The 27914-nt window shown below is 37.3% G+C and overlaps 3 protein-coding genes across 5 annotated transcripts; 1 reads left to right on the forward strand and 2 right to left on the reverse strand.

Moving 5' to 3' along the window:
- The first annotated feature begins 1 nt into the window (after position 1).
- abi2b (abl-interactor 2b) lies at positions 2 to 19286 on the forward strand. Its single transcript, XM_043241723.1, is given in 14 exon segments — positions 2 to 222; positions 4422 to 4589; positions 4963 to 5139; positions 5834 to 5851; positions 5963 to 6060; positions 8768 to 8914; positions 10781 to 10902; positions 12113 to 12230; positions 12232 to 12266; positions 12269 to 12343; positions 13547 to 13735; positions 13978 to 14064; positions 15468 to 15659; positions 15931 to 19286. Coding segments are annotated over 14 exon segments (1719 nt in total). The 5' UTR covers positions 2 to 105; the 3' UTR covers positions 16107 to 19286.
- Positions 18237 to 24517, reverse strand: itm2ba (integral membrane protein 2Ba). Its single transcript, XM_043241730.1, has 6 exons — positions 24385 to 24517; positions 21214 to 21345; positions 20655 to 20870; positions 20424 to 20534; positions 20127 to 20277; positions 18237 to 19285 (listed from the first exon to the last, which is right to left on the reverse strand). Exons 1-6 carry the CDS (start codon positions 24469 to 24471, stop codon positions 19197 to 19199), a joined length of 786 nt encoding a protein of 261 aa, XP_043097665.1. The 5' UTR covers positions 24472 to 24517; the 3' UTR covers positions 18237 to 19196.
- On the reverse strand, positions 24413 to 27912 carry nudt15 (nudix (nucleoside diphosphate linked moiety X)-type motif 15). 3 transcript variants are annotated; one of them, XM_043241732.1, is made up of 4 exons: positions 27746 to 27912; positions 26593 to 26769; positions 26247 to 26443; positions 24413 to 25472 (listed from the first exon to the last, which is right to left on the reverse strand). In XM_043241732.1, the coding sequence occupies exons 2-4, from the start codon at positions 26757 to 26759 to the stop codon at positions 25369 to 25371; spliced, it is 468 nt and encodes a 155-aa protein (XP_043097667.1). In that variant the 5' UTR covers positions 26760 to 26769; positions 27746 to 27912; the 3' UTR covers positions 24413 to 25368. The 3 variants fall into 3 exon arrangements, with proteins under 3 accessions (XP_043097667.1, XP_043097666.1, XP_043097669.1); XM_043241731.1 differs by having other exon boundaries at positions 27703 to 27912; XM_043241734.1 differs by lacking the exon at positions 27746 to 27912 and adding an exon at positions 27338 to 27619.
- Positions 27913 to 27914: the final 2 nt, after the last annotated feature.

Consider the following 27914-nt stretch of genomic DNA (forward strand, 5'->3'; position numbering starts at 1 on the left):
GAGGGGGGTAATGTGATGGTGTTTTCCTCCTGCGTGCATCGGTGAGGGAGAGGGGAGTGTGTGATGGTGGTGTTTTCCTCCTGCATGCATCAGTAAGATGTGAAGATGGCGGAGCTGCAGATGCTGCTGGAAGAGGAGATTCCTGCTGGTCGAGGAGCTCTGCTGGACAGCTACGCCAACCTAGAGAGAGTCGCCGAGTACTGCGAGAGCAACTACATACAGGTGACATTACAAAACCCAAAAATATTCGAGACACGGCCGGATACGAGATGAGAAATGACAGGAGAGATATATGAGCTGACCGCTTGTGTTGTTGAGTGACAATGCAGTCGAGCGGACTGAATTCGCGGCGTGTTATAGCTTGTAATTGGTGCTGTTTTATATTGCACAAACGTTAATTCAACCCTTGACATACTTTATAGGCGTTCTGTTGCCTGTGTTCAGTGGTTTTGCACATAAACGGGGCCTCAAACGATGAGCTAGTTAACGTAGGCTAACGCGCTAGCCGAAGCGAAACCAGTGTGTAAACCTCAATATTACACCACAGGACTGTTCCGTTTTATTTTTGTCAATTTAGTATGCGTTTATTAGTTTTATATGCTTAATTAAAACGAATTAATATGATTAAATGTGGTGTATTGAGTAATAGAGTATAAGATCTTTTAATCAAAGCAGCGCAGTGTTTTTGAAGTTAGCTCGGCTGCTAAATGCTGGGGGGCTTATGGACTGTTTGATAAATTTGCTTTTTAATCTAGTTATCTACTAATGTTAGTGTTTCTCCTAGTTTGATATTATTAGGGTGTTGTTTGTGTTTATGGTCTAGATGGAAAACTAGTGATAGTTTTCAGTTTTAGTATTTTTGTTCTAACTATAATCATTTGCAGTTTCTGCATCCGCGGAATCCTACTATGGTTTAAGTTATTAACTGTGGTATTATTTTTTTTAATGACAAATATGGTAGTTGACAAATGTGAGCAAAGGCCATTTGTTTGGCAGTTACGTGGTCTAACCAGTGGTTGCTTACTATGATATTACACAAATACTGTAGCTACTATGGAAGAACCGTGGTAAATGCAGTTTTTCTCCTGCTAGCACGAGTTTGATGATTCACTCTGGAATCTGTGAAGTGTTTCTGGAACGAAAAAAATGAATGACTAAATTCATGTTATTTTCAGCATTCCTGGGGGATCCACAGAAGTGGGTGTGTAAGGATCTGCTCTTCTCTGTTTAGTGTTTATCATCCCTCAGAAATAGAGCATCAGAAATCAAACTCTTGACATTTATTGCTCTAAAAATACAGAGCATGTCACGTGGACCCTGGTGGATCAGTGACTGGATGTCACTGGATATGAGTTTGTTCTCTGTGGATGCTGATTCCGGTACTTTTGAGTCGTGATGTGTTCTTGATAAATATTGCATACTTGACTAGCGTTTGTCGGCCTGTTAATGCGCAAAACCATAGGGTTAGAGCTTGAGAGTGAGAGCTCACAGTTGTAAAAATGTTTAACATGGTTTGCTTTGTGATCTGAGTCAGGGGGGGTCATATTGTACCGTATTCAAGCCTTCGGGAATCATGCTAAGCACGCAGAGATGCTCTGAATGTGTTCTGTTATGTTACCTGTAAATAAAGTCTGCTGGTTGTGAGCGATCACGGTATTTTTCTTACTTCATGGCTTTGTCACAGCAGGTTTAGAAATACCATAAATAGCTTAATGTGACCGAGCTTAGATTTCTTTCCATGGCTTATAGCTCAGCTTGCTTGCATGTGGTCTGTAGCATGTAACCCAATATTTCCCACTCTCTTAATTCATGCATATTGCATACATTATATATGTGTATATATATATGTGTGTGTGTTAGTGAATTCAGAGAAGATTTCATTTCTGTCATGATGTGTTTTGAATAAATCAGACTGATCGTATTTGTTTGTTTTGGGAAGCCCATGTTAATTGTTGCATTATTCTGCACTTGTCATGGTCATAGATAGAAAAGTTCTTGTGTTTCAGAGATCTGGCGTTTTAGTGAATGAAATGGTGTCTGATGTTTTTCTCAAAGCGTTAATGACAAAATAATTTTTTTTGGTTTTTTTTATCCTGAGCTGACAGTGTAATGACTATTCTGCTGTAGTTTATCACCTCGTCATTGCAGTCAAACCCAGTATAATTGTATTTCTTCAGTGTAACACCAAATTGCTAAATAATATCCATATATTGACAATGGAGTAGATAAAACTATCATGAAAGCTGAACTACTTGTGAGCATTCCAAGTCTTTAAAAGCCATGTAGCAGTTTTGCTCAAAGAAAAAAAAGGAAACTTGTTCACTGAAAATCTGAGCTGGAGTTCACAAATCCCTTTTGTTTGTGTTCAATTAAAGTTAATGTGCCTTTCATTACAGATATGACATTATTATTACTGACTCCAAAGCACCCTTGGTTCTTGCACGTTTTGCATTCTAATCTGTCACAATACATCTAACATCACGACTGAATTAGATTTAAGAGGTACTGCTTATTCATTATTAGTGTAAGTGTAAGTGTGTCATTATTCATTATCAGTAAATGCTCAACAGCCATTTTGAGGCCAGTTCTTACATAAAGCTGTAGCATAGCAGTTAATATAAGCCTAGTGTACAAACCAAGTGGAATACATTTAAGGAATACACTGAAACTTGGTGCTGGCAGAATAAATAATCATTCAGTGTTGTTAAAGGGAAAAAACATAGCTCATATATTCAGAAATCATTTTTTGTATTTCACTGAAAAAACTAAATAAGTATTGGAGCAACAATGGGGTTGAGCTATGGGTGAACTAGAAATAACTAAAGGTCAGCTCAAAGTAAGTTAACTCAGCCAACCGATGTTTTGTGAAATTACTGTCATGGTGTTGATATGAATTATCTTTTCATTTGTTTTGAATGCTATTAGGCGTGTTACTTTCCCCACTACCCTCCTCCCCCACTATCCTCAGTCACCGTCGCGTTTATCACCGGGCCTTCCCATGTATTTGACAGCATCACCATGGATACACCGGAAGGGAATGAATGATGGTTGTAGGCAGCCAATGAAGCAGCCAGTGACTCGAGGCGGGGTTTTTTCCTGTCCCAGTGCCTTGCTCTGATTGGTTGCCGCAGTGTCTGTTTTGCTCATTCATATATGGGATATTAAGCATGAAAAGAAGTATAATTGTGCAGTATTGACAAAAAAAAGAGATAAACAATTTCTGGGGTAAATTTTTTTATAGGTAAATAATGAGGAAAATAACATCTTGCAGTAACCTGTTTGCACTACAAACCAGTGTTTTCATAGTTAAGATAATACATTTAAATAACACGATAACATTACAATAAAATGACAATATGCAATATCAAGCATCAAATGACTGTTTCATTGAAACAAAAAAGTGACTGCATTTATGGTCATTATGGTCAAGATTGATTGACTTGATTTTTTAAGAGACACAAAACATTTTTTCTGTAACTTACTTTGAAACTGTTTTCATTAATGAACAATATTGGCTAAAATTCATATCACCTAATATTAAACAAATGCTGCACCCAATAATACAAATTTTGTCATCATTTACACACTCTCGTGTTCTTCCAAACAGTATAAGTCACTTTCATATGTTGAAGACAAAAGGTGTTTTGAAGAATTGTTGTCCATTGTTTCCATTGATTTACATAGTAAGGAAAAGACATACTATAACAGTCAATAGAGACCATCAACTGTACACTTCTATAATATAAGTGCTCTATTTTCACCCACTGATGTTGTACTTAATGTACTAAAAACAATTCTTTAGTCATCCAAGTGTACTCAACTGTCAGTTCATATTCATGGTGTCTCAAAATAGCACAGTTGACTTTTTTTTTAAGTTTATCTTAAGAAGTACATTTAAGTATATTAAGTACAAAATTAGTGTGTGAAAAAGCATTTTAATAGTTTTTTACCTGAGTATTAACAGCATTCTTCATTGTTTTGGATCAACATCAGAGTGAGTAAATGCTGTCAAAGTAAAAATTTTGGGGTGAACTCTCTCTCTAACTTTATTCAGCTGTTGGATGCATTTTGTAATAATGCTGATATCGGGAAAACGGCACTCTTGCATGAGATATTGCTTAACTCTGTCCTATGAAAAATAAAGACGTAAGCTGGGCATTTTTTTGCCTTTATTGATTAGTGTTTTGGAGGCATTCAAAGGTTGCATAACAAAATACAAGCATGCATTTTCAAGACATACTCAATAATGTCAGTTTGCATACCGTTAAAACAATTATAGTAGATTATACATATCGCAATCTCCTGAAGGGAAGTGTAAATGAAGGAACAGAAATCAGGCCACGAGTCAGTATCATGTTCTCTTTCACCTCTATTCATCCTTCTGCGCTGAGATTAACACTCTTGCTTCTCTCTCCATCTAGTCTCCAGATAAGCACAGAGCTCTAGAAGAAACCAAAAGCTACACCACTCAGTCTTTGGCCAGCGTAGCGTATCTGATCAACACTCTCGCCAACAATGTGCTCCAGATGCTGGATATACAGGCGTCTCAGCTGCGCCGCATGGAGTCATCCATCAATCACATCTCACAGGTGCTGTTTACTGCTATGACAAACATTGAGTAGTATGGATACATTGTACATCGCATTTTTCTTTCTTCATTCACTTCATTTTCTAAGGCAAGCATCACTATTAATATCATTCATACTTTAAAGTAAAAGGTTTACTCGAATCAGTAACCAAGTATTAAACTTTGCCACTACTTTAGAGTTAATCAGAACAGATTTTATATATTATAGTCAAACTCTATTATTTTTATATGTGTGAATGTATTATTCTCTCGATTCATGTACTATTTTTAGGCTCTTTTAGCATGGTTTTGGTTTCTTACTCAAACAAGAAGTTTGGTGTGTTTCTGTATACGTTGCTGCGTACATCGAATCACCTTTTTTTGTTCCTCCTCAGACGGTGGACATCCATAAAGAGAAGGTGGCCAGGCGAGAAATTGGCATCCTCACCACCAATAAGAACACTTCCCGCACACACAAAATCATTGCACCAGCCAATCCCGAGAGGCCTGTACGCTACATCCGCAAGCCCATTGACTACAGTCTGCTGGATGACGTAGGCCATGGCGTAAAGGTAGGGATGAAGACGGTCTTTGGGTAGAAGTAGTTCCATTGCCATTAGTGTAGTGATGTCCCTTTCAAACCGTTTTCTGATGGTCAACTAACCAATACTTAAACCTGCATGAGAAAGTTTTTCGTCACATGAAATTCCCAAGTTTCTGTTTTGACCTTCAGCAGAAATCAGTAAGCTTGCGTGTGTTGCTGTATTTTTTCATTTTTTGTTGGGGAAAGGTATACTAAAATTGTTTGGTGAATAAAAAAAAAATGTAATAACATACAAAGTGCTGATATTATCTGCTTCAAATATCAGCAAATGCCATAATTGTATGTGTTACAAAAAAGCAATCTGTAATTAAAAATGTTGTTTGTAAGAATTAAAATGAAGAAAATTCATATAAAATAAGTTAACTTTTCTTTCTGATTTGGTAGCAGCTATGCTTTGCCTTGTTAAATGAATCATGGCTGACTTGGCTTTTTTTAACATTTGCACAACATAAACAAAAAATACTGTGCACTTTTTAATAATGGTAATATTATCAAATACTGTGCATTAATAGTCAGTATGAATGTGTTTTGATTTAAATCACATGGGCTGTACTATCTAACTAGCTACTCTTCGTGTGTTTGCGTGTGTGAGTTTCTCTTTCCTCTTCACACTAACTGTTTGCATCTTCTCCCTCTCTTATTGCCTTCATTTCTGAGTGTAGTGGTTACTAAGGTTTAAGGTAAGGATTCAGTCGGGCTTTGATTAATGCTTGTTTGTGTATCTGATTCAACATCAGTTTCTTTACATTTGTTCTGACTCCGAATAATGATATTTAACACTTGCTCTTCAGGTCAACGCCCAGAATATGAAAGCGGGTACGACTCCACGCACAGCCGCCCCGACCCAGAAACCCCCCAGCCCTCCCGGCCCAGGCAAAGGAACCCTGGGGTAAGGCTCTGGTTTTTTTTTATCTTTTTGTCTTGATGACTTTTGTTATACAGAAGTCATAATTTGTTAGGAAATGCCAGTATTATTTTTTTTCATTATTGAGACCTATTTTTCATGATGGGGTTTTTGCGTCAGTTTTGTGTCAGACTGCCATCTGGACCGGAGGTAAAACCCGCTGTGGTACATTAATATTAAATAAAAAAAAGCTCATGTTTGTCAAAACTGTTTTTCTGTACCGAACTGTTTTTTATAGAACGAAAGAAAGAAAGAACAGAAGGGGTCATATCATGATGAATAAAACTTTCCTTAGATTAATAGAGCTCATTGTGCTGTAAAAACATTCTGTAACTTTCAGAACTTATGGCGCATTCCACAAAGATCACTTGTTGAAAGAACACTCTGTCCTAAGAAGACATGGTGCAGTAGGATTTTTACTGACAATTGACATTATTGTTTCTAAACACCTGTAAAACCAATATGAATTCTGTTCACTTTTATTGTGTACCACTCATTGTGTAACATTTTTTACTCAAAAATCGAAGCAAAATTAAGTCTTACTAAAAAATTATTAGCCTAATAAAATTCTATATTTTTTTAAATACAAAGAGCAGGTTGCCAGTCAAAGTGATACTCACTTTTTTATTCACTCTTATGCTAATCTTGAGTACCTATTGAAGTATTGTGTCATGCATATTTTCTAAAGAGTCTTCAGTGTATATATATATATATATATATATATATATATATATATATATATATATATATATATATATATATATATATATATATATATATATATATATATATATATATATATATATGTATGTAAAAAAAAAAAAGTAATTTGCATGCTGATTTCCAACAAAACAATAAAGACTGATGCAGTTTTGCATTTCAGAATTGTTTTTGCATTGTTTCAGTTATAAAAGCTTATCTTGCATTATAAATGGACATCCGGGAGTGAAATAAGACAATAATAGTGCATGAAATGACCCCTTTAAATTGTGAAACGTTATTGTGCACATATGTTGATCTGGTGGTTGAAAAGGAAATTGTCTCTTATCGCTTTTCTCCATCTCTTATCTAGTCTCTGTTCCGGACTGCCACACTCACACACTGTGTGTATTGTAGTTAACAGTTTTGGCTTGTTCTCTGTTCAGGGACTGACACGCTTAAGCGTTCTGGATTTCTGTATGTTTCGGTCTTCGTGCATTTTTCTGCCACCGCAGGTCACTGTGGAGAACAAACTGTCATGTTGTGTTTGTGATGTGTTGTTGTTATTTAATGTCATTGAGTTTTTACAGCTGATGTTTGTTATTGTTAAACCTCAACTGTGTTTTTCCCGCTCATACCCATGTTCACGGCCCCAACCCCTCACTGTCACCATGGCAACACTACGGCCAACCACAAGCAGTTCAGACAACCTTCTGTAATACAACACAAAATGCTCCTTTAAATATCTACCCGACATATGACAGACTCCTGCTAGGCAAGGGCGGTATATAATACGTACTATGCGACAGTAAGACTGTATTGCTGATAGTGTTCCTTTACTGTGGTAAATATACTACATAAAGTTACATTATTTGTGCGATCGAGAAACATACATCAATGTAAAAATACAGAGTGGGATGTGTCTCAAACAAGTAGTTATTAGTTGGTGTTATTAGTTATTTACCAGCGGGATGAATGTGGCTCAACTCACGAAAATGTAAAATTTATTTGTACTACTTTTTATTTTGTGAACAAAATACTGATTTGTTATAATCATATCTTTTAGTTTGCATCCGTCTAAATAAATACTCAAATTAGATGGTAGGTAAGGTAATATTAGGTAAGGTAATAGGTAAGGTAAATATTACCCAGTATTGCTTTTTATTAAGTATGTTTCTTTTCTTTTATATGTAATGTACACTGCAATTTTATATCAACTTTATTATAGAAAAGTGTAAAAATAATTGGCCAGACCAATTTTTGGACTATTTCTAATTAAGTACATTTTTAATTTGTAAAATTATCTTAAGGCATTGTTAGATGACTTTTATTATTTTAACTAGTGCTGTCAAATGATAAATCACAATTAATCATATACAAATTTTATTTGCATATTATATATGTGTGTACTATGTATTAATTATGTGTGTATATATATATATATATATATATATATATATATATATATATATATGCATACACATACAGTATATATTTTGTAAAGATTTATATGTATATATTTATTTTCATATACTTTATACTAAATATAGGTATTTAATATATAAAAGTAAAGTTTTTATGAATATATACATTTGTACGTGTATAAAAATGTACACAGTATGCACACATACAAACTATTTGCTTGACAGCACTAATTTGAACCTATTACTATTTTTTGAATAATAAATTGGAATAAAAATAACTGTATTATTATACACGCTGTTAAAATCTTGATATTATTTGTAACTCCAGACATAAAATGACCCATGTTTTGGTTATACCGCCCACTCTTAATTGCTTTGCAGATCTACAAATAACTATAAATTAGATATGACTCATGCTTTACGGTTCTGTTGTGATGTTCTAATTGGATTTTTACACAAGATGTGATACAAGATCACCTAATATGTAATTACTGGGGTCTGTCATCAGTGATGTTTGACTCCACCCCTTAGTGGATATTAAAATATGTTAACCCCGCCCCCCTCGGCAGGCGGCACTCCCCTTACCGGACGCTCGAGCCTGTGCGTCCACCCGTCGTCCCTAACGACTATGTGCCGAGTCCAACACGAAACACCGCACCACCCCTGCAGAGCCCGGCTAGAACTGCATCTGTTAATCAGAGGACCCGCACGTACAGGTACTCACACACACACACACACACACACACACACACACAGTATTATCCCCTCGACAGGCTTAAAATATTACATTTTGAAAAGGAAAAAAGAGGTCCCTTACACTTTCTCACCCTCTTTTTCCGCATCTTCTTTTCCTCTTCCTGTCTGTCCTTCCTGTCACTGTTGTTCTGTTTTTAAGCTGTCTTTGTTTGGTGTCTGTCGCAGTGTGACTCTCGGCCAAAGTAACAGTCACTCACTAACTTTCTCTTTCCTTCTGCTTTGCTTTCTTTCTCTCTCTTGGATCTTTTTTGGGTTCAGACTGCCATAGCCTACTTAAAGAAGAGCTCTTTCCTGCTCTTTCACTCACCGTCTTTTTCTATTTCAGTCTTTCTTACCCGTATCTCTTCATCTCTTTGCTGTTTGCATTCTCAGAGCTCTGATTTTGAGAGTCTCAGGGGACATAATCACATTCTTACAGAACGCTTCCTCCTCAGATTCTCTTCCACAATTCCTCAATTAATGACCATGTGCATGAAGAGATCTTTCTTTCTTGATTCTATACACAAAACAGTCACATGCAAAAGCCTCTATGTGCCATCTGAAATTTTCTTCTAAGTTAAGCATTTTTCTCAGGCCTCTGTGTGTAGGTTCAGTAATTTCACTTTAATGGCAATGAACAGGTTCTTTTCATTGCCATTAAGCAGAAAAAAACTAAAAAGCCTGAGAAAAATGCTCATTTTAGAAGAAAAGTTCAGATGGCACTTAGAGGCTTTTGCATGTGACCTCTTCACATTAATGTACTACTTAATGTTCAAAGACATTAAAAATGTTGCAGAAGATTTTAGTTTCCATTTTGTAACTTTGCGTTTATCAAAGAACATTGGAAAAAAAGTATCACAGATTGCACAAAATATTAAAAGAATAGTTCACCCAAAAATGAAAATTCTGTCATCATTTATTCATCCTCAAGTAGTTGCAAACCTGTATGAATCTCTTTGTTCTGCTGAACACAAGGGAAGATATTTTGAAGAAAGTTTGCAACCAGTCTCATTTTGAGTGTCATTGACTTCCATAGTATTTCTTTCCTGCTGCGGAAGTCATTAGTGATCCAAAACATCCTGGTTACAAACTTTCTGCAGCAGATTTGCTTTTAGCTGTGTTCGAAACTAAACTTTTGAAAAGTAGTGTAAAATGATTTCAGTTAATCAGCACTTTGACTGAGATTGGTCAACAAGTGGGAGTGATTGGGGTATATAGGAAAATCGGTGGTGTGTCTAATGGTTAACCAAGCAAAAGTGTTGAAATTCTAAATCCTTTAAATATCGAATGTGCATCTATTGATATGGCTGTTGTTAGATAACTGACAAAAGGAGGAAATTCGGCTATTGATTGTTGGCTGAACTAATTTGGATGTACTTCATATGCTTGATATAAGCTAATTATTAAATATTGTCAGAATATTGACCAGGCTTTTAAATCAGTCTGCCATTATTGTCAAATATGAGGTTATTCTTCATGGCCATTTCATCCTTCCACCATTAGTTAATCAGGAAATGACCAAGTATTGCCTTTTATTACCATTAGTCATCTCTTTGCAATCTGGATATTGCCAACTATTGGTCAGGCTAATTAAAAAAATGTTAATAGTAGTAATGCTTTTCCTTTAAAATGACTTTTCTTTTCAGTTGACGTTCTATTGAATAACAAACCAAATGGTTTTCTAGCCCTTATATTCATTCTGGTATATTCACTTTTGAGGACACACTCTCTAATTTTTCCCCTCTAGTTCCCCATCCTGTTTGACTCGGAAATGCATCAAGTTGTGGGAATTAAACCGGCAAATGCCGATTGACCTTAACATGCATGATGTGTTTTGTGTGTGTCAGCAGTGGCAGCAGCGGCGGCAGTCATCCTAGCAGTCGCAGTAGCAGCAGAGAGAATAGTGGGAGTGGAAGCGTTGGCGTGCCCATCGCCGTGCCAACCCCTGCCCCGCCCACTGCCTTTCCTGGTGAGATTCCTGTATTTAAGTAATTAGTTGGAATTGCCATAATTCCGTGATGAAAACTGATGACATTGTATAGAAAGCTTTTCATGTCCTTGGACTCAGCGTTATCGTCTAAATGAACCGACGGTGGTCAGGTGATACACTGTCACTGGGCCAAGTCGTAGCTCTCTTAACATTCAGTTGGTAAAGTTGTAACTGGCGGTAAGCCCCTCCCCCCGAACGGAACAGAACAGAACTCGGACATCTATAAGTTTTAGTGCCATAGAGATACACTGGAAGATCCGAAGCTTGCATCAGTTTGATGATGTTTATGCAACAAAAAGGAAAATTGATGTTCTTGTGGTACTCCAAACGTGGATTCAAGGTATTCTGAGAAGATCTAAATCCAAACAAAACAGAAATCTCCCTAAGCTTTCAATCCCTAGCTAACGTTAAAATTGAGTCCATGCTAATGTACCTAAATAGCTGACTGTTCTCGCGTTTTGTACAATGTAGGTTAACTATACATAAACGAAGGTCTAAATTTCACTTTCTCTTCATATACAACTGGTTAAACGTAACCATATCCATGTGATACATTTATAGTGTTGATTCTGCATGTTATGATGACCGACTGTAATATGAAACTTCTCCCGCTTGCATGGTGGTGTGTAAACCCTCGCTTCAAGTTATTTACCTTGTTTATTTTAAAATATTTATAAATCCCACCATGAAATATTTAATTCCTATTTGGTGGTTTGGTTATGTCCACAATTGTGCAAAAAACATTGTGGGCCAAGGTTTTCAGACTGCAGCTGTAATTGTAAGACAGTTTATCTGACGGAGTAACAGTAACTAAGGAAGGTGGGATTTTCCGATAGATTAATTATTACGAATTCTGGAGCACATGAGTTATATCACGTGTCGTCAGCTCCGCATTACGGTAAATACGACATGGCGCGAAGCAACTGTAGCAAATGAATCTGAGAACTGTCCAAGGTTCTGAAGGAAGTATTGCTGTTACTATATAGTAGGCTATCTCTTGTCCGATTTTTAGAGATAATAACTTCTCTTTCTGTTCACTGCCTCTTTATTTCTTCTCTTTATACTCACTGCACCTATCCCTCCTCCCTGTGGCCCCGTTTCTCCTTTTGACCTTTCTTCTCTCTGTTCTGTCACTCTTGTTCTCTTCTCCCCTGGGCTTCCTGTCTCTGTATGACACTCGGGGCTGCAGGTACAGCACCTGCCCCTCCCAACCCTCCCAAACCCCCTCCGAGCGTTACTATCCCTGCCCCTCCCGTACCTCCGCCACCTCCCACCCCAGAGCCAGTACCCCCGCCCCGCCCCGACCCCTGCTCTGCCAGCAGAGGGCCCTCCCGAAATACCACCACCCCACAGCTGCCCCCCAACCTCCCCGTTAGCACCAACACCAACCCCGCTGCTGCAACCAGCACCCCCGCTCAAGGTGAGTCACCTCACCCCCTCCTTAAGTGCATCTCCACACTCGTCCATCTTTGAGTGACAACCTGCACGCTATCATACATGTTTGACTCGACATTACCCAGGATTCATCCCTCCTCCACCCCACCTAAGCTTCACCTGCATGAGCTTGGTGTCTTGGCTCGCTGTGCATCTACGCTCCAGTTCTTGGTTGGATTACATTGGATTACAATGGCGTTTGTCTCCATCACATCATTTGGTCCATCTCTACTTTCTGTTCGTGCTTCTTAGGGATTACTTTGGGGTCTTTCTCTTTATCATGAGATTTGTGAGGAATTTATTATTGATCAACACATTTACATGAACTGATTGGTTTGAGGGCCATGTTTTTCTCTATAGCTCTGTCCCAAAACTAGTGAGCTGCCTACCTAGAATTTTTTAAGCATCATTTTTAAAGACAGCCTTTTAGGAAAGCAACTGTTCAAAGCCCAGAATAGTAGTATACAGATATTAAAATAGTCCATGTGACATCAGTGGTTCAGCTTTAATTTTATAAAGCTAAGAGACGAACCCAGAAGCACTGCACCTTGGAGGAAGACACACACTGTACATAAAAGTCTTAGTGAACATGCCTGAACAAGGATGACGTGCAATTTTGGCCAACCATACTAATTTAAACCCAAATATGCATACAATAACTAAAAGAAATCAACATTTTACATCATTTGGCACAAAAAGTACTCTCGTAGCTTCATAAACTTACGCTGATGTCACATGGGCTATTTTAACAATGTCCTTACTAACATTTTGGGCCTTGAATGTGTCAGTTGCTTCGCTGATTATGGAGGGTCATAGACATTTGGAGGTTAGGAACAAAAGGAAGTGCGAGTAATTAATGATAGAATCTTCCTTTTTTTGGTGAATTATCCCTTTAATTGTGACCATTAATTGTGTCTCTTATCTATTTATCATGAACGCTACATTTGCAGACCTGCTATCTGTGTGGTATGATCCACATCAGTCAATTATGAGGTTTAATTTCATTTAGTATGCTGCCTGGGAAGGTAGAGGAGAGTGAGGTGGCTCACTAGGGTTTGGTCAGAGCTTGTGTTTTCAGTCCATTTCACATATCGTTGAATGTATTGTGGTCTGCCTGGCGTGTATCCTGTGATTCAAGGAATAACCAACAAAATTAGTTTTATTCATAAATATTCTCTTTGTCTCTCAGGCAATGGTCCTCACTTTTACAGTATGAACCGACCAATGACACGGCACACCACGCCGTCAGTGGGCGGCTCCCTGCCCTATCGCCGGCCGTCATCAGTTACCGGACAGCCCAACAACATGCCTCAGAACACAAATCCAAACATGATCCAAAACCAGCTCAATGGAGGGCCACACTACAACCAAAACCAAGGTAGACGCACTAGACATGCTCAAGTGTCCATATAATGATATATAAATACAATAATAGCTAGAAGAGGGGCTTGTTTATCATTTAATCTTACTGGCTTGATCTGATTGCTCTCTCTTTCTCTTCTTTAACTTGCCATCTCCTACTGCTTTCCTGTCAACTTCCTTGTTTTTCATTTTATTTCCTCACTTCCCGTTCTTTTTTCCCTCTCTGAACTGAATTGCCCCTGTTTTTGGGGTGGGTAGCCCCTATGGCCCCTCCACCCCCTTCTATTCTCCAGATCACCCCCCAGCTACCGCTCATGGGCTTTGTGGCTCGGGTTCAGGAGACCAGTAAGTCATCGGTTTGGGAAAACAATTTCTAATGTATGGAAGCCCATTTCTGTTGCAGAAAAAAATATTTAAGTTTTAATTTCGCAAATGTGACTTTTTAATCTCACAATTCTGAGTTTGTGGTTTGCAATTGCGACTTTATGTCTCTTAAGTCGACATGGTAAGATACAAATTCATATACAGATACAAAGTGTATAGTTTAGTGTTTTTTTTAAATTATTAATTTCATGGTTGAAACAAATAAAACTGAATTGTAAGACATAAATAATAATTGTGAGATGTCAACATGAAATTACAAGAAAAGTGCTCAATTGTGGAAGTTACATTACCTTACTTTTTCATACCAGAAACGGGCATCCAAGCAAACGTCTGTGGTGGATTAATGAATGTTTTTAGTGTTTAACAGATTTTGCATGCTATTTAAACACGCACGTTTGTGTTTATGTATTAAAATGTCTCTGAATTTCACAGATTTGTTGCTTTCACATCTGATTTGATCCACCAATAACCTGCTAAATCATAGTGTTAATGCATGCAATAACTGTGATTTTCTTTGGACATGTAGTATGTTCTAGTTATAAGCCGTGGCGTTGCAGAAATAGAAACTGTTACAAAAATAGAATCCCCTGTCATGGCTGGTTAGGACTAAAACTCTGATTAATATGGAAAAGATACCTTGTGTGTTACACTGCATCGGTTAGACCACAGACAATATTTTATAGAAAAGGTGAGAAAAGCTGCTGTTTCGTTTAGCTGTTGCTGTTTTAACAGTCTACGTTTTGTATATGAACCTCTTCTTGGTTCATTTTAAATCAGACATGGCTCAAAGTGATGACTTAAAGGAACAGTTCACTACTGTGGAGGTCAATGGTGACCCAAATCTTTCTTCAAAATATCTTCCTTTGCCTTCGGCAGAACAAAGAAATTCTTACAGGTTTGGAACTACTTCAGGGTGAGCAAATGATGACGGAATTTTCATTTTTGGGTGAACTATTCCTTTAAGGATCACTTACTAAAACCTTTTGAGTAATTCTATAGAACTGGCACATTAGCATTAGACTAATCATTTGTTTGTTTCTAATATTTAGTTCAGACTGAAAGAGTCAAGTATAATTTATTACCTGTAGTGTTGGAGAAAATACTAGCTTTGACTGTTTTTCTCTGTAGTGTGTATCTTAGTGGACTTAGCGAAGTTCCCTTTTCAGAAAAATAGCTTAATAGTGCTGTTTTGAGGTCAGTGGTTATTCTACCCTCTCTAATTTTAAAACTCCCTAATCTCTGTTTTCCGCCGTAACTTCCCCATCCAGCATGAGTCATTTGTCTCACATCAGCAAACAGAAGCTATCCATTTCCCCCAGAAATGGCTTGCATCTTAAAAATGTTTTGATTGTTCATCATTTTAGTCTCGGACGCTCCTCCACCACCGCCTCCTGCAGAAGAGGTGGAGTTTGAGGAAGCAACCCCGGCCCCGCCTCCTCCAGAGGACTACGAGGATGAGGAGGGCGACGATGAGGAAGAGTCAGCGGTGGTGGAGTACAGTGACCCCTACGCTGAAGAAGACCCGCCATGGGCCCCTCGCAGTTACCTGGAGAAAGGTACATTATAGGGTGGTGCCGACATTATCGTGTATAAACGATTGTTTATTGACGATACCAGATGTCCTTGTCGATAGTCAAGACCATATTAGGCTCATTCTCCTATTTATGCATAAAACTATTGTTATTATTATCGTGACTATAATAATAATATTCATTTAGACTATGAAGCTAAATGAAAAAAATCCCTAATATTGGCGTAGAACCAAAATGTGAATATATTGTGCTGTATCCAGAATTTCGACCACATTGCGTTTTTCCTTTTCATCAGTCGTGGCGATTTACGACTACACGCGCGACAAAGAAGACGAGCTGTCCTTCCAGGAGGGGGCGATCATTTACGTCATCAAGAAGAACGACGACGGCTGGTTCGAGGGAGTGATGAGCGGCACCACGGGCCTCTTCCCTGGAAACTACGTGGAGTCCATCATGCATTACGCTGACTGAGCCAGCGGGTGGCGCCACTGCTCCTCTGTCCATCATCTTCCTCATTCTCACACACACACACACACACACACGCAGATGAATTCAGCTACACTACGTCATGCACAAGCTGGTTGCAGACAAACAGACTGAGAACTTGCAGTGGCGACGATTTTAACGGGAAAAAGAACTGTTCAAATGTGTAAGATAAATACATTAGGAACATTTATTCATCTCTTAATTTCCGTCTCTTAGAAACATGTATCAGAAAAGTGTTGGTTTGCTTGACTTGTGTTGATAGTGATCGCTTTGCTTTCGCTCCTATCCGTCTACTCTGGAGGAACGGGAAGGACAGTTGTACTTTCTCGTGGAAGACGGCCATCTTGAATGTGCATGTTCCTTTTACGTCACCTCTTAACCGCGCGCTGTCCACTGACCAGCAACCGACAGAAAAAGCTTTTGCCAAGAATGACAGAACAGGGATTTTATGCATATTGTGGTGCCAGGTAATAGAGAGAGAGACGCGTAGATTCAGGTGGGCTTCTTTTCCTAAGTTTTTCATTGCGTTGGGAGTTGAGTTTCTTTTTGAGTGCAGTTCAGTTCGCTATGTTTAGCAGGAGGATATACCAAAGGATTTCAGTGGCGTTTGGGATCACGAACAGGACCGACTACAACCTTAAAATACTTTTTTCATCATTCCTTTACATTCGTTTCTTTCCAACAAGATTTTATTGCTCGAAATATTTGCAAGTATGTGTATTCTTTGTATGTATGATAAAAAGCTAAAAAAAAAAAAAAAAAAAAAAACACTATTAAATTGTTCAGGAAGTTTGTGCCATAAAGATATGTTCGTAGATGGTCATATTTTTGGACGCGAGAGGTGGTTTCTTGAAACTCAGCACCGGATGTGGTGTCCTTCAGGAAGAACATGTGTATTGTGATCTTTAACCTCTGATTCATCCCTTTTGACCAACTGTGGACTTAAAGATACGAGACTATTCTATATGTACGTTATATATTGATTTATATAGAAATACTACTGTGTTGGTGTATGAGTGGTGTAGAGACAAGAGAACCCCATTTATCTGCAATAACAAAGGCACAGTTAGAAAGTCCTCAGTCGACAAGCTACAGAGATTTTTAAAGCACAAGAGATGCACGTGATCTTAGGGAGACCTTATACAATGTGAAGAACTGATTTTTGGATGAAGAGATACTAAAAAAAAAACAGAAACCAGCCCAAGTTTTAAAACATCCTCGGACCCACATGCTGATAATGTGGAACAAACTGTACTAATGCACAGAGACTTTTTCTATCGAGTACTTTGATGTCTATATGTAAGTGTGTGTGAGCGTGTATGTGAGCGTGCAACCGATCGAGTTCACCGGTTCTGGATCGTTGGTGACTGACTTGCTTGTCTGTGTGCAAATCTTTATTTTCAATGAATGGTCTGTGGCGAGGGTGTGTGAATCGAGTCTTGCATGTTGATCATTTCTGTGATTTTCCTGCTGATGGAGAATAAACTGGATATATCTGGTCTGTTTGTTCGTGCTTCCTCTACGTTCAGGGGTCGTGTGCTGGAGCGGATAAGAACAAGATGCGGCGAGGAACTGATTTCTGGTTAGACTAGCTCGAGAGAAAGGTAATGTTTTAGGGTTTTATATTAAGGGAAATAAGAAGTGATTATATAGAAATGTCTTTAAAAAAAAAAACAATTACACTTTAAATTAAATGAGAATTTATTAATAATGCACAATGGCATTCCATGGTCTTGCTTTTCTGTTCCTTCTTCACATTTTCATAAACCAGAATATTAAATATAATTTAGAAAATTTCAAACTGGAGTGCTAATGCATAAAAAATTGAATTTTGTGATGCAAAGCTGTAGCTTTTTTCGCAATATAACTTTCATGATGCTTAATTTGAACATTTATAAATATTAAACTGTCCATCATACCATAATAGTGATTTCTGCTAGTCATCAAAGCAACATTTCAATATAGCGGGATAATTTACCTTATTATATTAAAACTGAAAAGGAACTGACTTATAACTTTAAACTTAATATGAAAACAAAATATCAAATAAAAATAACAAACTAATAAAAGCTAGAACAGTGATGCTGCAAAAAAGTAGAAATTGAGACAGCAAACTGTGTGGTCAAATTTTATTAGTATTAATATGTTTAACATTAAAACCTTTTTGGGTTATGTGCAAAGTATAAATCATTCCAACTCATGTTGAACTGGTAGACATTTTAGTAATTTTAAACAATCTTTACAGAAGTCATTCATCAGTCTACTCCCAATACCTCAACAGCCCCTAAGTGATAAGTCACACATTTTATTAGTCTGTACTCTGACGTTTGATTTATGCTTTTGGATTTTTTTTTTTTTATATTTTATTTTTTTTTTTTTAAGATTTAAAAAATGTTTTGCATCCTATAGATTTTACTTCTTCACTACAGGATGTTTCAGCAGTGTATTAACTTACAGCAGAGCAAAACCTGTCATTTAAAATAAAAATCTAGACTAAATTGAAGCTAGTACAAAAATCGATTCTATGTGTACTTCTTACATGTAATAATTGGCCATATATCACAAATCTCTAGTCAAATATATTTCCAGTATATAATCTGGTATCTGTGACGCTTCACAGTTTTAAACGAACACTAAACATTTAGTGCATCTTTTATAGATCTCATTGTACATTTATCCTCTGTAAGTCCTTCTCTCTCCCATGGTCAACGTGGTACTAGTTTTTTTGTTTTTTTTCCTACGTTACATCCCACACACCCTTGGAGCTCCCTGCTTAACAGAAACTCAGACACAGAAAAATGTTTACTAAGAGAGAAACTGGTCCAGATATTTGCCTACACATAAATGTTTCTACGCATTATATTGCTCTTGGCGTTCAGTCTCATTCTCTCTCTCTGCAATATTGATTGTTGCTATACAGAGAAACAAATCTGAGAGCAGCACACACACACACGCACGCACGCACGCACGCACACACTAACTGGGGAAATAGGAAGATATTTAATGGAAGGAGAGGAAGGGTCAGTGGAATTTGTCAAAAGTGGTTTTAACTTGTTACCCGGCTGTCTTTACACCCTACGGCTCACAGATAAGAGTCTCCACCACAAACTTGTTCTCAAAGTGGAGAATCTTGTGGCAGTTGAGAGCCTCTCGCTTCTGGATACCTGTGAAAGAGAGAAGGATGGTGTGAATATGTGTGACCCAAGTATTTTTAGATTTAAATAAATTATAAGTAGAATTCTTTACATGTATTTGTTATTACTTAAGCAAAACAACCCAACTGCATTTTGATTGATAATACTTGGAATGCACAATAAGTTTTTGCAAATTAACTTATATTATGCCTAATTTTTTTGTACTTTTTCACACGGTCAAAAAACATAATAATATGCTGATAAAGAATAATTTTTACTAAAAGAAAACAGTTCTGCTGCTTAATATTTATGCAGAAACCATATATCAGCAACATTTCTCATTTTCATTTAGATTAAGATTAACTTGATGTAGTTACAGATAAAAAATAAAAAAAGAATTAAAAAAAGGACAAAATAACTCAAATTTGAAATTCTAAAATGTTTCTTATCAATATTTAAAACAGTCATGATACATTTAACTTTTGATACATTTATTATTTCAGGATTCTTTAAATTATTGAATTATAGAAAAAAGTTTGTATAGAATAGTGAATTCACATCTGTAAACTACATTGGAAATTTATGAATTGTGATATCTAAAAATGTACATTTATTTATTTTTATTCCATTATATTATTTTGGAATGTCTTTTTGCCGTTCAAATCAAAGCCATTATTACTATATATATATATATATATATATTTATTTTTATATCCCCTTTAAAATAATTCTAATTCTCAACTTTTTATAACATTACAAAACTTTCTTTTTTTTTTAAATACTACGTAGTTAGTAAAAAAAAAAGTCAATAGGAAAATGCTGTCAGTAGACGTTAGTGTGTAATTAAAGTATGATGGGTGCATGGGTTTACCAAAAACAGTCTCTCTGCGCTCCAGTTTATAAGTGTCCCTCCCTCTGCAGAGGCCGTAGATGAAGTAACCCAGCTGATCCACATGCTCCAACTTTCCGGTCACCATCATCTGTTCACGCACCAGGTAGGACTGAGGCAGGTACGTTCCAGCCTGCAAACACAACCAGAGCTCACATGATCGAACGCCAGACTACAACTTTATTTCAGCGCATTATTCAAACGTCCAAGTTCAGGAGGTTTTGAGGCAGACTAAAGGACGGCTATTCTGAAGAAGCTCAACAGTGCTGCTGTAGTTACCTTGATGTTAACAAGAAGCTCCAGGAAGTCTTTGGGCGGCATCACAACAGAGGTGTTGAGAGGAATGACGTAGCATTTGTTCAGACGCAGATCCAGATAGGCTGTCAGTCTCTAAAAGCAGAGAAGGAAAACCGGCGTGTTGCTATTTTGGTGCACGTGGTTTATTTTTAGGAACCGGATGAAATTGTGTGAATGCATGGCTTTGTGAGGGAGATGAACTTGAGCTCTCACCCTGTTGAAGTCATGAACGATGTCAGCAGGGTCGCTGTCGCTGAACTTGGGCACTGGGATGTTAATGAGCTCCACCCCCTCGTCCTCCAGAACCCTCACTCTCTCCTCAATCCTCTTGGAAGCGGCAGGCATATCCATGTCAGTCTCCTCCTGGCTGTCCTGCATCTTGTAATTTTCCTCACGGTAGTTTACCCCGCAGAAATACATCCTCTCCTCCTAAAGACCATCATTATGAATAGGCACATTCATTCACTGTGTCTAGTTGATCACACATCATTCTGTTGAAATGGCATTTAAGCCATTAGTGAGATTGCAACCAAAATTTACTTTGTAACTGCAACAAGTAAAACAATGCAGTTGCATTTTTAAATATTTAAAATAACATAGGGCTGCAAGCAATGATTATTTAGTTGATCCACGTAACCTACTGATTATTTTTTGTTAACACAAACAAGCAATGGTTAAATTTTGAAATCACTTTATACACTAAGGATCCGACAGATTCACATTCTTATTCCGAGTTCTCATGTGGCGCAGCTGATGGAAGTGGTTCTCTCACCTCTATGAAGTAATACCTGTACAGGTAAGCTCCGCCCACAACCACTCCAGACAGGATGAGGGCCAGACCCAAACACATGCACCAGCACCAGGCCCTGGACTGCTGCCTGATGCGCAGACCATCCTCCAAGTCCTGCATGCACACACAAGCAGGAAGAAAGGCCCGATTATATGCTTGTAATGATTTTTTTTTAAGCCATTGATGCCTTTAACAACACATGCTACATAGTTGACTTAATTTAATCTCACTTCATGATGCCACGTGTATGGTCGGTAGTGGCGGGAACTGTTTTTGTTTCCAAACGTTCACCTTTTTCTTGCTTAAATCCCTAGAGACTGCACACTCTTGTGCGCCTGCACGTGTTTATTAGCATTTAAGGAGAGAGTTTTCATCAATTTTATGTGCGAGCTTATTTAGTCTGGGTGTGGCTTTGTACAAAACAATTGCATTGTGTAAAACAGATACTGGGAAATTTCCAACATCCCTCCAGAGACCAACAGGAACAAACACTCTGCATGATGCAAATGAACAAAACATCAGCTGACTCTGACTGATGAACGAGGACGAAAATGAAAACGAATCGGACTGAAAAAAAAAAAAAATGGCACAATTTGGCAACAAATCTTTTTGCTTCTCATTTGTTTGTTCCATATTTTTCCATATACAACATAATGAGAGCAAAAGAAGATAAAGTAGCTAAGCTGTGTCCTGTGTTCGTAACAGCCATCGTGCTGCAGACTCCAGGGAAATTACGAGCAACAAAAACAAAGCACATTTCAGCTAGAAACGTCTATAACATGCATAAAGGTTTGTTTACAGGTGTGTCTGAGGGATGCAGCCTGTACTCTATTTCCCATGACAATGGTGCAATTTAAATGAGTCTAGTCATCATTATATCTCCTCTAGTTCAGTAAACACCAACCTTATGATCCTGCAGGCATATTTCAAATTGTGTCTGTTTGAAAATGATTAGTGCTGAAAACACTGATCAATAATGAAAACAGTCAACACATTCTATTATCCTATCCTATTAGGCCTGTGTCAAATTAATCAATTTCTTCATAACGCAAACGTTCATATCAAAAAGAAAGTTCATGTTAATAAATTTAACATTTATATCAATACTATAATATTCAGTTACAGTATATGTAATATTGTTTAACATCCATTTTGTAATATCCTTGTTGTACATGTATTTAGCTTAATTACAAGGAACATTGTAATATTATTGCAAGTAATAGATTTATAATAATTAATATTACTAAATAGATGGTAAATGACAACAGAAAACTGTTTTTTTTTGACATACAGAAAAATGCCTTTATATGATCGTTCAATTCTCAAAATAAACAGTTATTTGCACATCAAAAAAAAAAAAAAACATAGAAACGAACATACAAACCGATTATAACTATAATACTTGAAGCTGCATATGAAAATGCTCTCCCACTGAATTATTACTCGTAGACTTTCAAGTTAAACTAGACTTTTGATGCTGTAATCTAGGACACCAATCCATGTTTTAATTATCTGCGAAGGCACAGCAACTGCACAACATGAAATATAGTCAAAATAACCATAATGCGATGCTCAGCTTAATCTCTCTCTCTCTCTTTTTTTTTTTTAATTTTAGATTCAATGCAATCTATGCAGCACACATGCATCAAAACGGTCATGTGATGTTATAATTGCATGAATGCACTTCCTGTTGTGGAGTAAAAAAAGAAGAAAAAAAAGCCTCAAAGATTCACTCACACGTTTACACACAAACACACCTGTTTCAAATACGCACAGCGCTGCTCTTGCGCACACACAGACACACACTGCAGATTATGGCTTAGCTAACAGAGACCGTCTTTGTTTAAATAACCAGAGCCTTCAGGAGTTTTTCCAAGGAACAAAGATGGCTGTTTTTGGTAGTCGGCTCCAGCAGCAAGTTCAGCGAGGCTTTGATCACCTGTGTGACAGAGGATTGCAGACCAAACAGCTCTTTACGTCTTATCTCACGATGATTTTGCACCTTTTAACCGAATTAGATAAGTATTAGATTGCCAGAAATGTCTAAAGGTAAGAAACACTGCTCCATGCACGAAACCTTCTGAATCGATTTCTTCTGCTGACATGCTCCTTGCAGACATAGTGCCAGTGAGACCGGGCTGCACCGTCGGTCTGATCGCAGTGGCAGTGTTTCAGCAGACACAACAGTGTCTTATGAATGATTCACGACCTCTTCTTCTTGATTATCAACCCAATTCGCACACTAGGTGCTGACTCATCCTCAGTGGCAGCTGATGATCGTATTTGAGGAACAGAAGCAGCCAGACGGTGCATGCATCTGAGTGGGAGCTGGTCTCACACTTACGAAAGTCTCCCACGATAAGCTGGCTAAATATGCATTTCCTCTTCCTGATTTTACTATGTTTATGACTGCCACCGATTCAGAAAGTGCAAGGGACAAATTTCTACATCCACAAACCTTTAAACGCAAATCTCACGTGAAAATTAACCGTTTAATTTCAAACACTGCGACGACTGCACAGATATGCATCAAGCTACTATACAGAGCATTTAAAAATGCAATTCGTGACTATATGTACGAGCGTTTATTTATTTTAATTTTCTGAACATTGCATGTGCACGCATTAGGAATCTCGATGGAAAACATGTCGAAAGTGCAATGCCACGAGATTTTTGTACATATATCCTAGTGTTTTTGTTGGACTGTCGGCCATTTTCCTGTAAGCTCAAAGCTGTCTTGACACTCACTCTCACACACACACACACACACACACACACACACACACACACACACTGAAACAAGGCAGGAGATGGCTTCCCTCTACACACACAAAAACAAAACTACCAGGCAACAAAAAAAAAGGTTAGAATCCTCACAAAACCCAAACAAACATCGTCTAGGTGTTTCAGTCACATATACGTCTACATTCCAGTCAAACATCAACTGATGTTTTTTAACATTACTTTATTTTTGTTAAAATCCTCTATTTATGTATTTATTTAATGTTGTCGTATGCTTATTGAATCACCCTGACCGACCACTGTTGCAACAAATAAACACGTTGCAAAGAATTTAACGGTTAAATGCGGTGTTGTTATCAACGTTGTTTTTAATTTCACTAGCCGGTTAGCGTCTGTGCTAACAAAACTCACCACATCCTGAGGGATCAAAGCTTCATCCTTCTCCTCCTTTTTTAAATCCTTCTGTCCGAGAGCGGAGTTGAAAGCAAGTTTCACCATGTCGTACAACTGAAATTTGTTTTTGTCAAAGGTTTTTTTTTTCTCTTCGCCGAACTACAGCGAAAGCTTAGCGAATCCGACGACCTCTCTGCACTGCTTCACAAGTTGCTGTGGCGCATTTAGCTCGAGCCGACCGGATTCAGACTGTATGTTCATCGACGAACGGACAGGGGGCGCTGTTTCCACCAATACACATAACGTCGTTGGTTTTATTTTAACACGAGATATATTTCAATATAATAAATAAATTGTACGAACCCACAGCGTATAATATAAAATAATATAATATAAAATAATTTAATATAATAAGTTCACTGATGGGGCGTGGCTTAAAAAACAAAACAAAACAGGTAATGTTTATTGGAGCGCAGGTAAGGTTTATTTGGAAAAAAAAATATGTTATGAAATCCTTGCAGTAGTATTACAAATGCAAAGGGTGTTGTCTGTTTGCATGAGGAAGGTGATGAATGATGAAATATTGGTAACACTTTACAATAAAATACAATTTATTGCTTTTGGGATACCTTAAGGTGTTTGATTTTAACATTTTAACAAAATATCACCCATAACATGCTGTATACTTAATATACCAGTGTGTATAAATAAATATATGATAAGACCTAACAGCTTAATAGCCTTATATATAATTTAGTACACATACATGTTCAATAAAATCATTAGGCTATAGAGCAACATTTAGTAAATATCCATAAGAGTCGATCTGAAAGTACAGTATGTCAGTCTCACAGCTTAAGGTCAGGGCGTGTGTCCTTTTGCTAGGTCAATGCTCCCTTTAAAATGAGTGAGAAAGAGCCTGAGGTGAGTTCAGTTCACCTGAACCTGAATAAGGTTAAGTCAGGGAGTGATAAGATGATTTCTTAATTACAGAAAATCCTTTTAACTCTTTCTGAATGGCTGGAAGTCCTGCTGTCTGAGGTTGGCTAATGGTAGAAATAGCTGCTCTTCAGGGGGAAAGTCTTCCCACCGCTTCCATGTCCAACCTGAGAAAGAAATAACGAATGACTCTGAAGCTTCCAGTGAAATTCTGCAGTAATACTGCTGCTGCTTTGGGCAGATACAGTCAAATCATTAAAAATGAATCATCTTGTTTTTTCATTATTAGCTACACTCATAAAATAATTTGATGCCTAATATTAAATAAATACATTTATACTTGGTCAATACTTACTCACAGAAATCATACATACAACATAGAAATCCAAAGCACATGATTCAGTTTTATACAGTGCATGGTTATGTAAAGAAAATGTACAAATAATTAGTTTTGAATATTGTTTATTCTGGCCAAAAAACACCCAGTTAGATATTAAAAGTGTCCAATATTATTACAAATAACTGAATATCACTCCAGCTGATTATGTCAAATTGTATGATTATAAATGATGGATATAATTAAGAGGGTGAAGACATTAAAGTTGGGATAGATCTATTTTTAGTTATATGTCAATGCTACCATATTTAATAATTTGTGTAACGTATCAATAATATTTTCACATAAAAACATTTTCATTTTAAACTTATAGTGCTTTATAAAAAGCCAAGTCATCATTATATTATACTGTATAAAAAACTCTAAAGCATTTTAATATTCGCTCAAAACCGCAAAAACCTGTTGTGATGGTGATCGCCAAGTTGGCATGAGATATGCAATAGTTTCACATGACAGATTTGAATCACTATCATGAATGATCTGTGGGTGGGCCATCTGGGCCTGAGACATCACAGGCAATAACACATTCAAAGAAATGGTTTACCTTCATTCTTCTCTGGCTCCAAATTAACTGGTTCAACAGAGTAAGACCTGTCCAGTTCTCCCTGCATGAAGATTGTGACGTAATGGTAATTTTCCTCCAGTCTGATAGAGTTTACAACTGACGCAAAGCGAAGGTTCTTCAGTCGGACGCCAGCTTCCTCCATCACCTCTCTCTGGGCACATTCCTCCCAAGTTTCTCTGAAAATTGAAATTCATTTACTTGCAACCCACGTGTATTATCGCACTAGCGCATGAGAAAGGTTAACATGAATAGGCAGGAATTATTGAGAACTTGATAAATATGTCACATTGCCACATTGATGCAGTTTTTATGACGGTAAACTCGCCCAAATTCGATGTGGCCTCCTGGTAACTGGTAGGTGCCTTTCCCAACTCTGGTTTTTCTTTTTCCTAGCAGGACACATCCTGGATTGAAGGAGTCTGTCACAAGAACCCCAAAGCCCACTCCAGGACGTTTGAGGATGGGTCTTCCATTTTGAGCAGCCTCTGACATTGCATTTAAACTGTGTTAAAAAGAGACAAACATTTATGTAGCAGTAGTTTGAGTCCTTATGACTTGAAGTATTTACCTTGAAGACCATCTGAAGTTCTAACCTTTCAATGCAAAATAGGAATAATAAAATTATATACATGTATATATATACACATGTATATATATATATATATATATATATATATATATATATATATATATATATATATATATATATATATATATATATATATATGTGTGTGTGTGTGTGTGTATTTATTTTACAGTGTAAAATGGTGCAATTTACATAAAGATACTGAGATATTGTGAGAAAAGGTGGAGGAATCCTTGTTGTGTACAAAAAGACTAATGTCCATGTACAATTCAAATTTACAGGCTACAATGTAGAAACTACTATCTTTTTTGTCAAAACTCTGCCTAACTCCAAAAGAGCAGCGGCTCACTAGAAATTGAATGGGTTTACAAATCTAAGCATTAGTAATAATGACAGGCAGCTAGCTTAAAGGCTAATGTCAAAGGAGAATCGCCCCAAAATGACAGTCGGATATAGTTATCTGATGCGTGTACGCAAAACCGACCTTGGCTGCCGAGCTTAAAGTCAAGTTTTTGTCATAACTAGAACTTGACAAGCTGTTGAAAATATTAACAGAGCTGCTTTACTGTGACTGATAGCTTAAACACTCTCCATTTTTGAACGAGAAGTACATGATTCAATAACTTGTCACGACGCACTAAAAATCGCTCCCTTGCTGCCATCTACTGGCGGAAGTATGAAAAGAGTCACTGAAGGAATCTTCTTGGTGAGCGGATCGAAAAGATTCGAATCGCTGGAATGAATCAAAACCCCTTTCACTAATAATAAAGAAGGACAAACCGGAGATCCGCATAAGCATAATTAAGCAGCGCTGCTTTTATTGGAATTCATACCATAGTCTAAACTTACCTATATCTTACTTGGTAGATGAATCGCCAAACAGAAAGCATACCTTTTACGATCTGATTGAAGCTTGTGCACTATGAGATGTACGTATCGTATTAAATCATATTAAGTCCCCAAAGAAAGCAAAGAAAGCATCTTTATAACAGTAAACACGTGAACTGATTTGAATAGTAAGCTTTGGTTCACGGGGAAGGAAACAGCCAGCTGCGATTCTC

The sequence above is a fragment of the Puntigrus tetrazona genome, chromosome 6, assembly GCF_018831695.1.
Source record: "Puntigrus tetrazona isolate hp1 chromosome 6, ASM1883169v1, whole genome shotgun sequence".
NCBI lineage: Eukaryota > Metazoa > Chordata > Actinopteri > Cypriniformes > Cyprinidae > Puntigrus > Puntigrus tetrazona.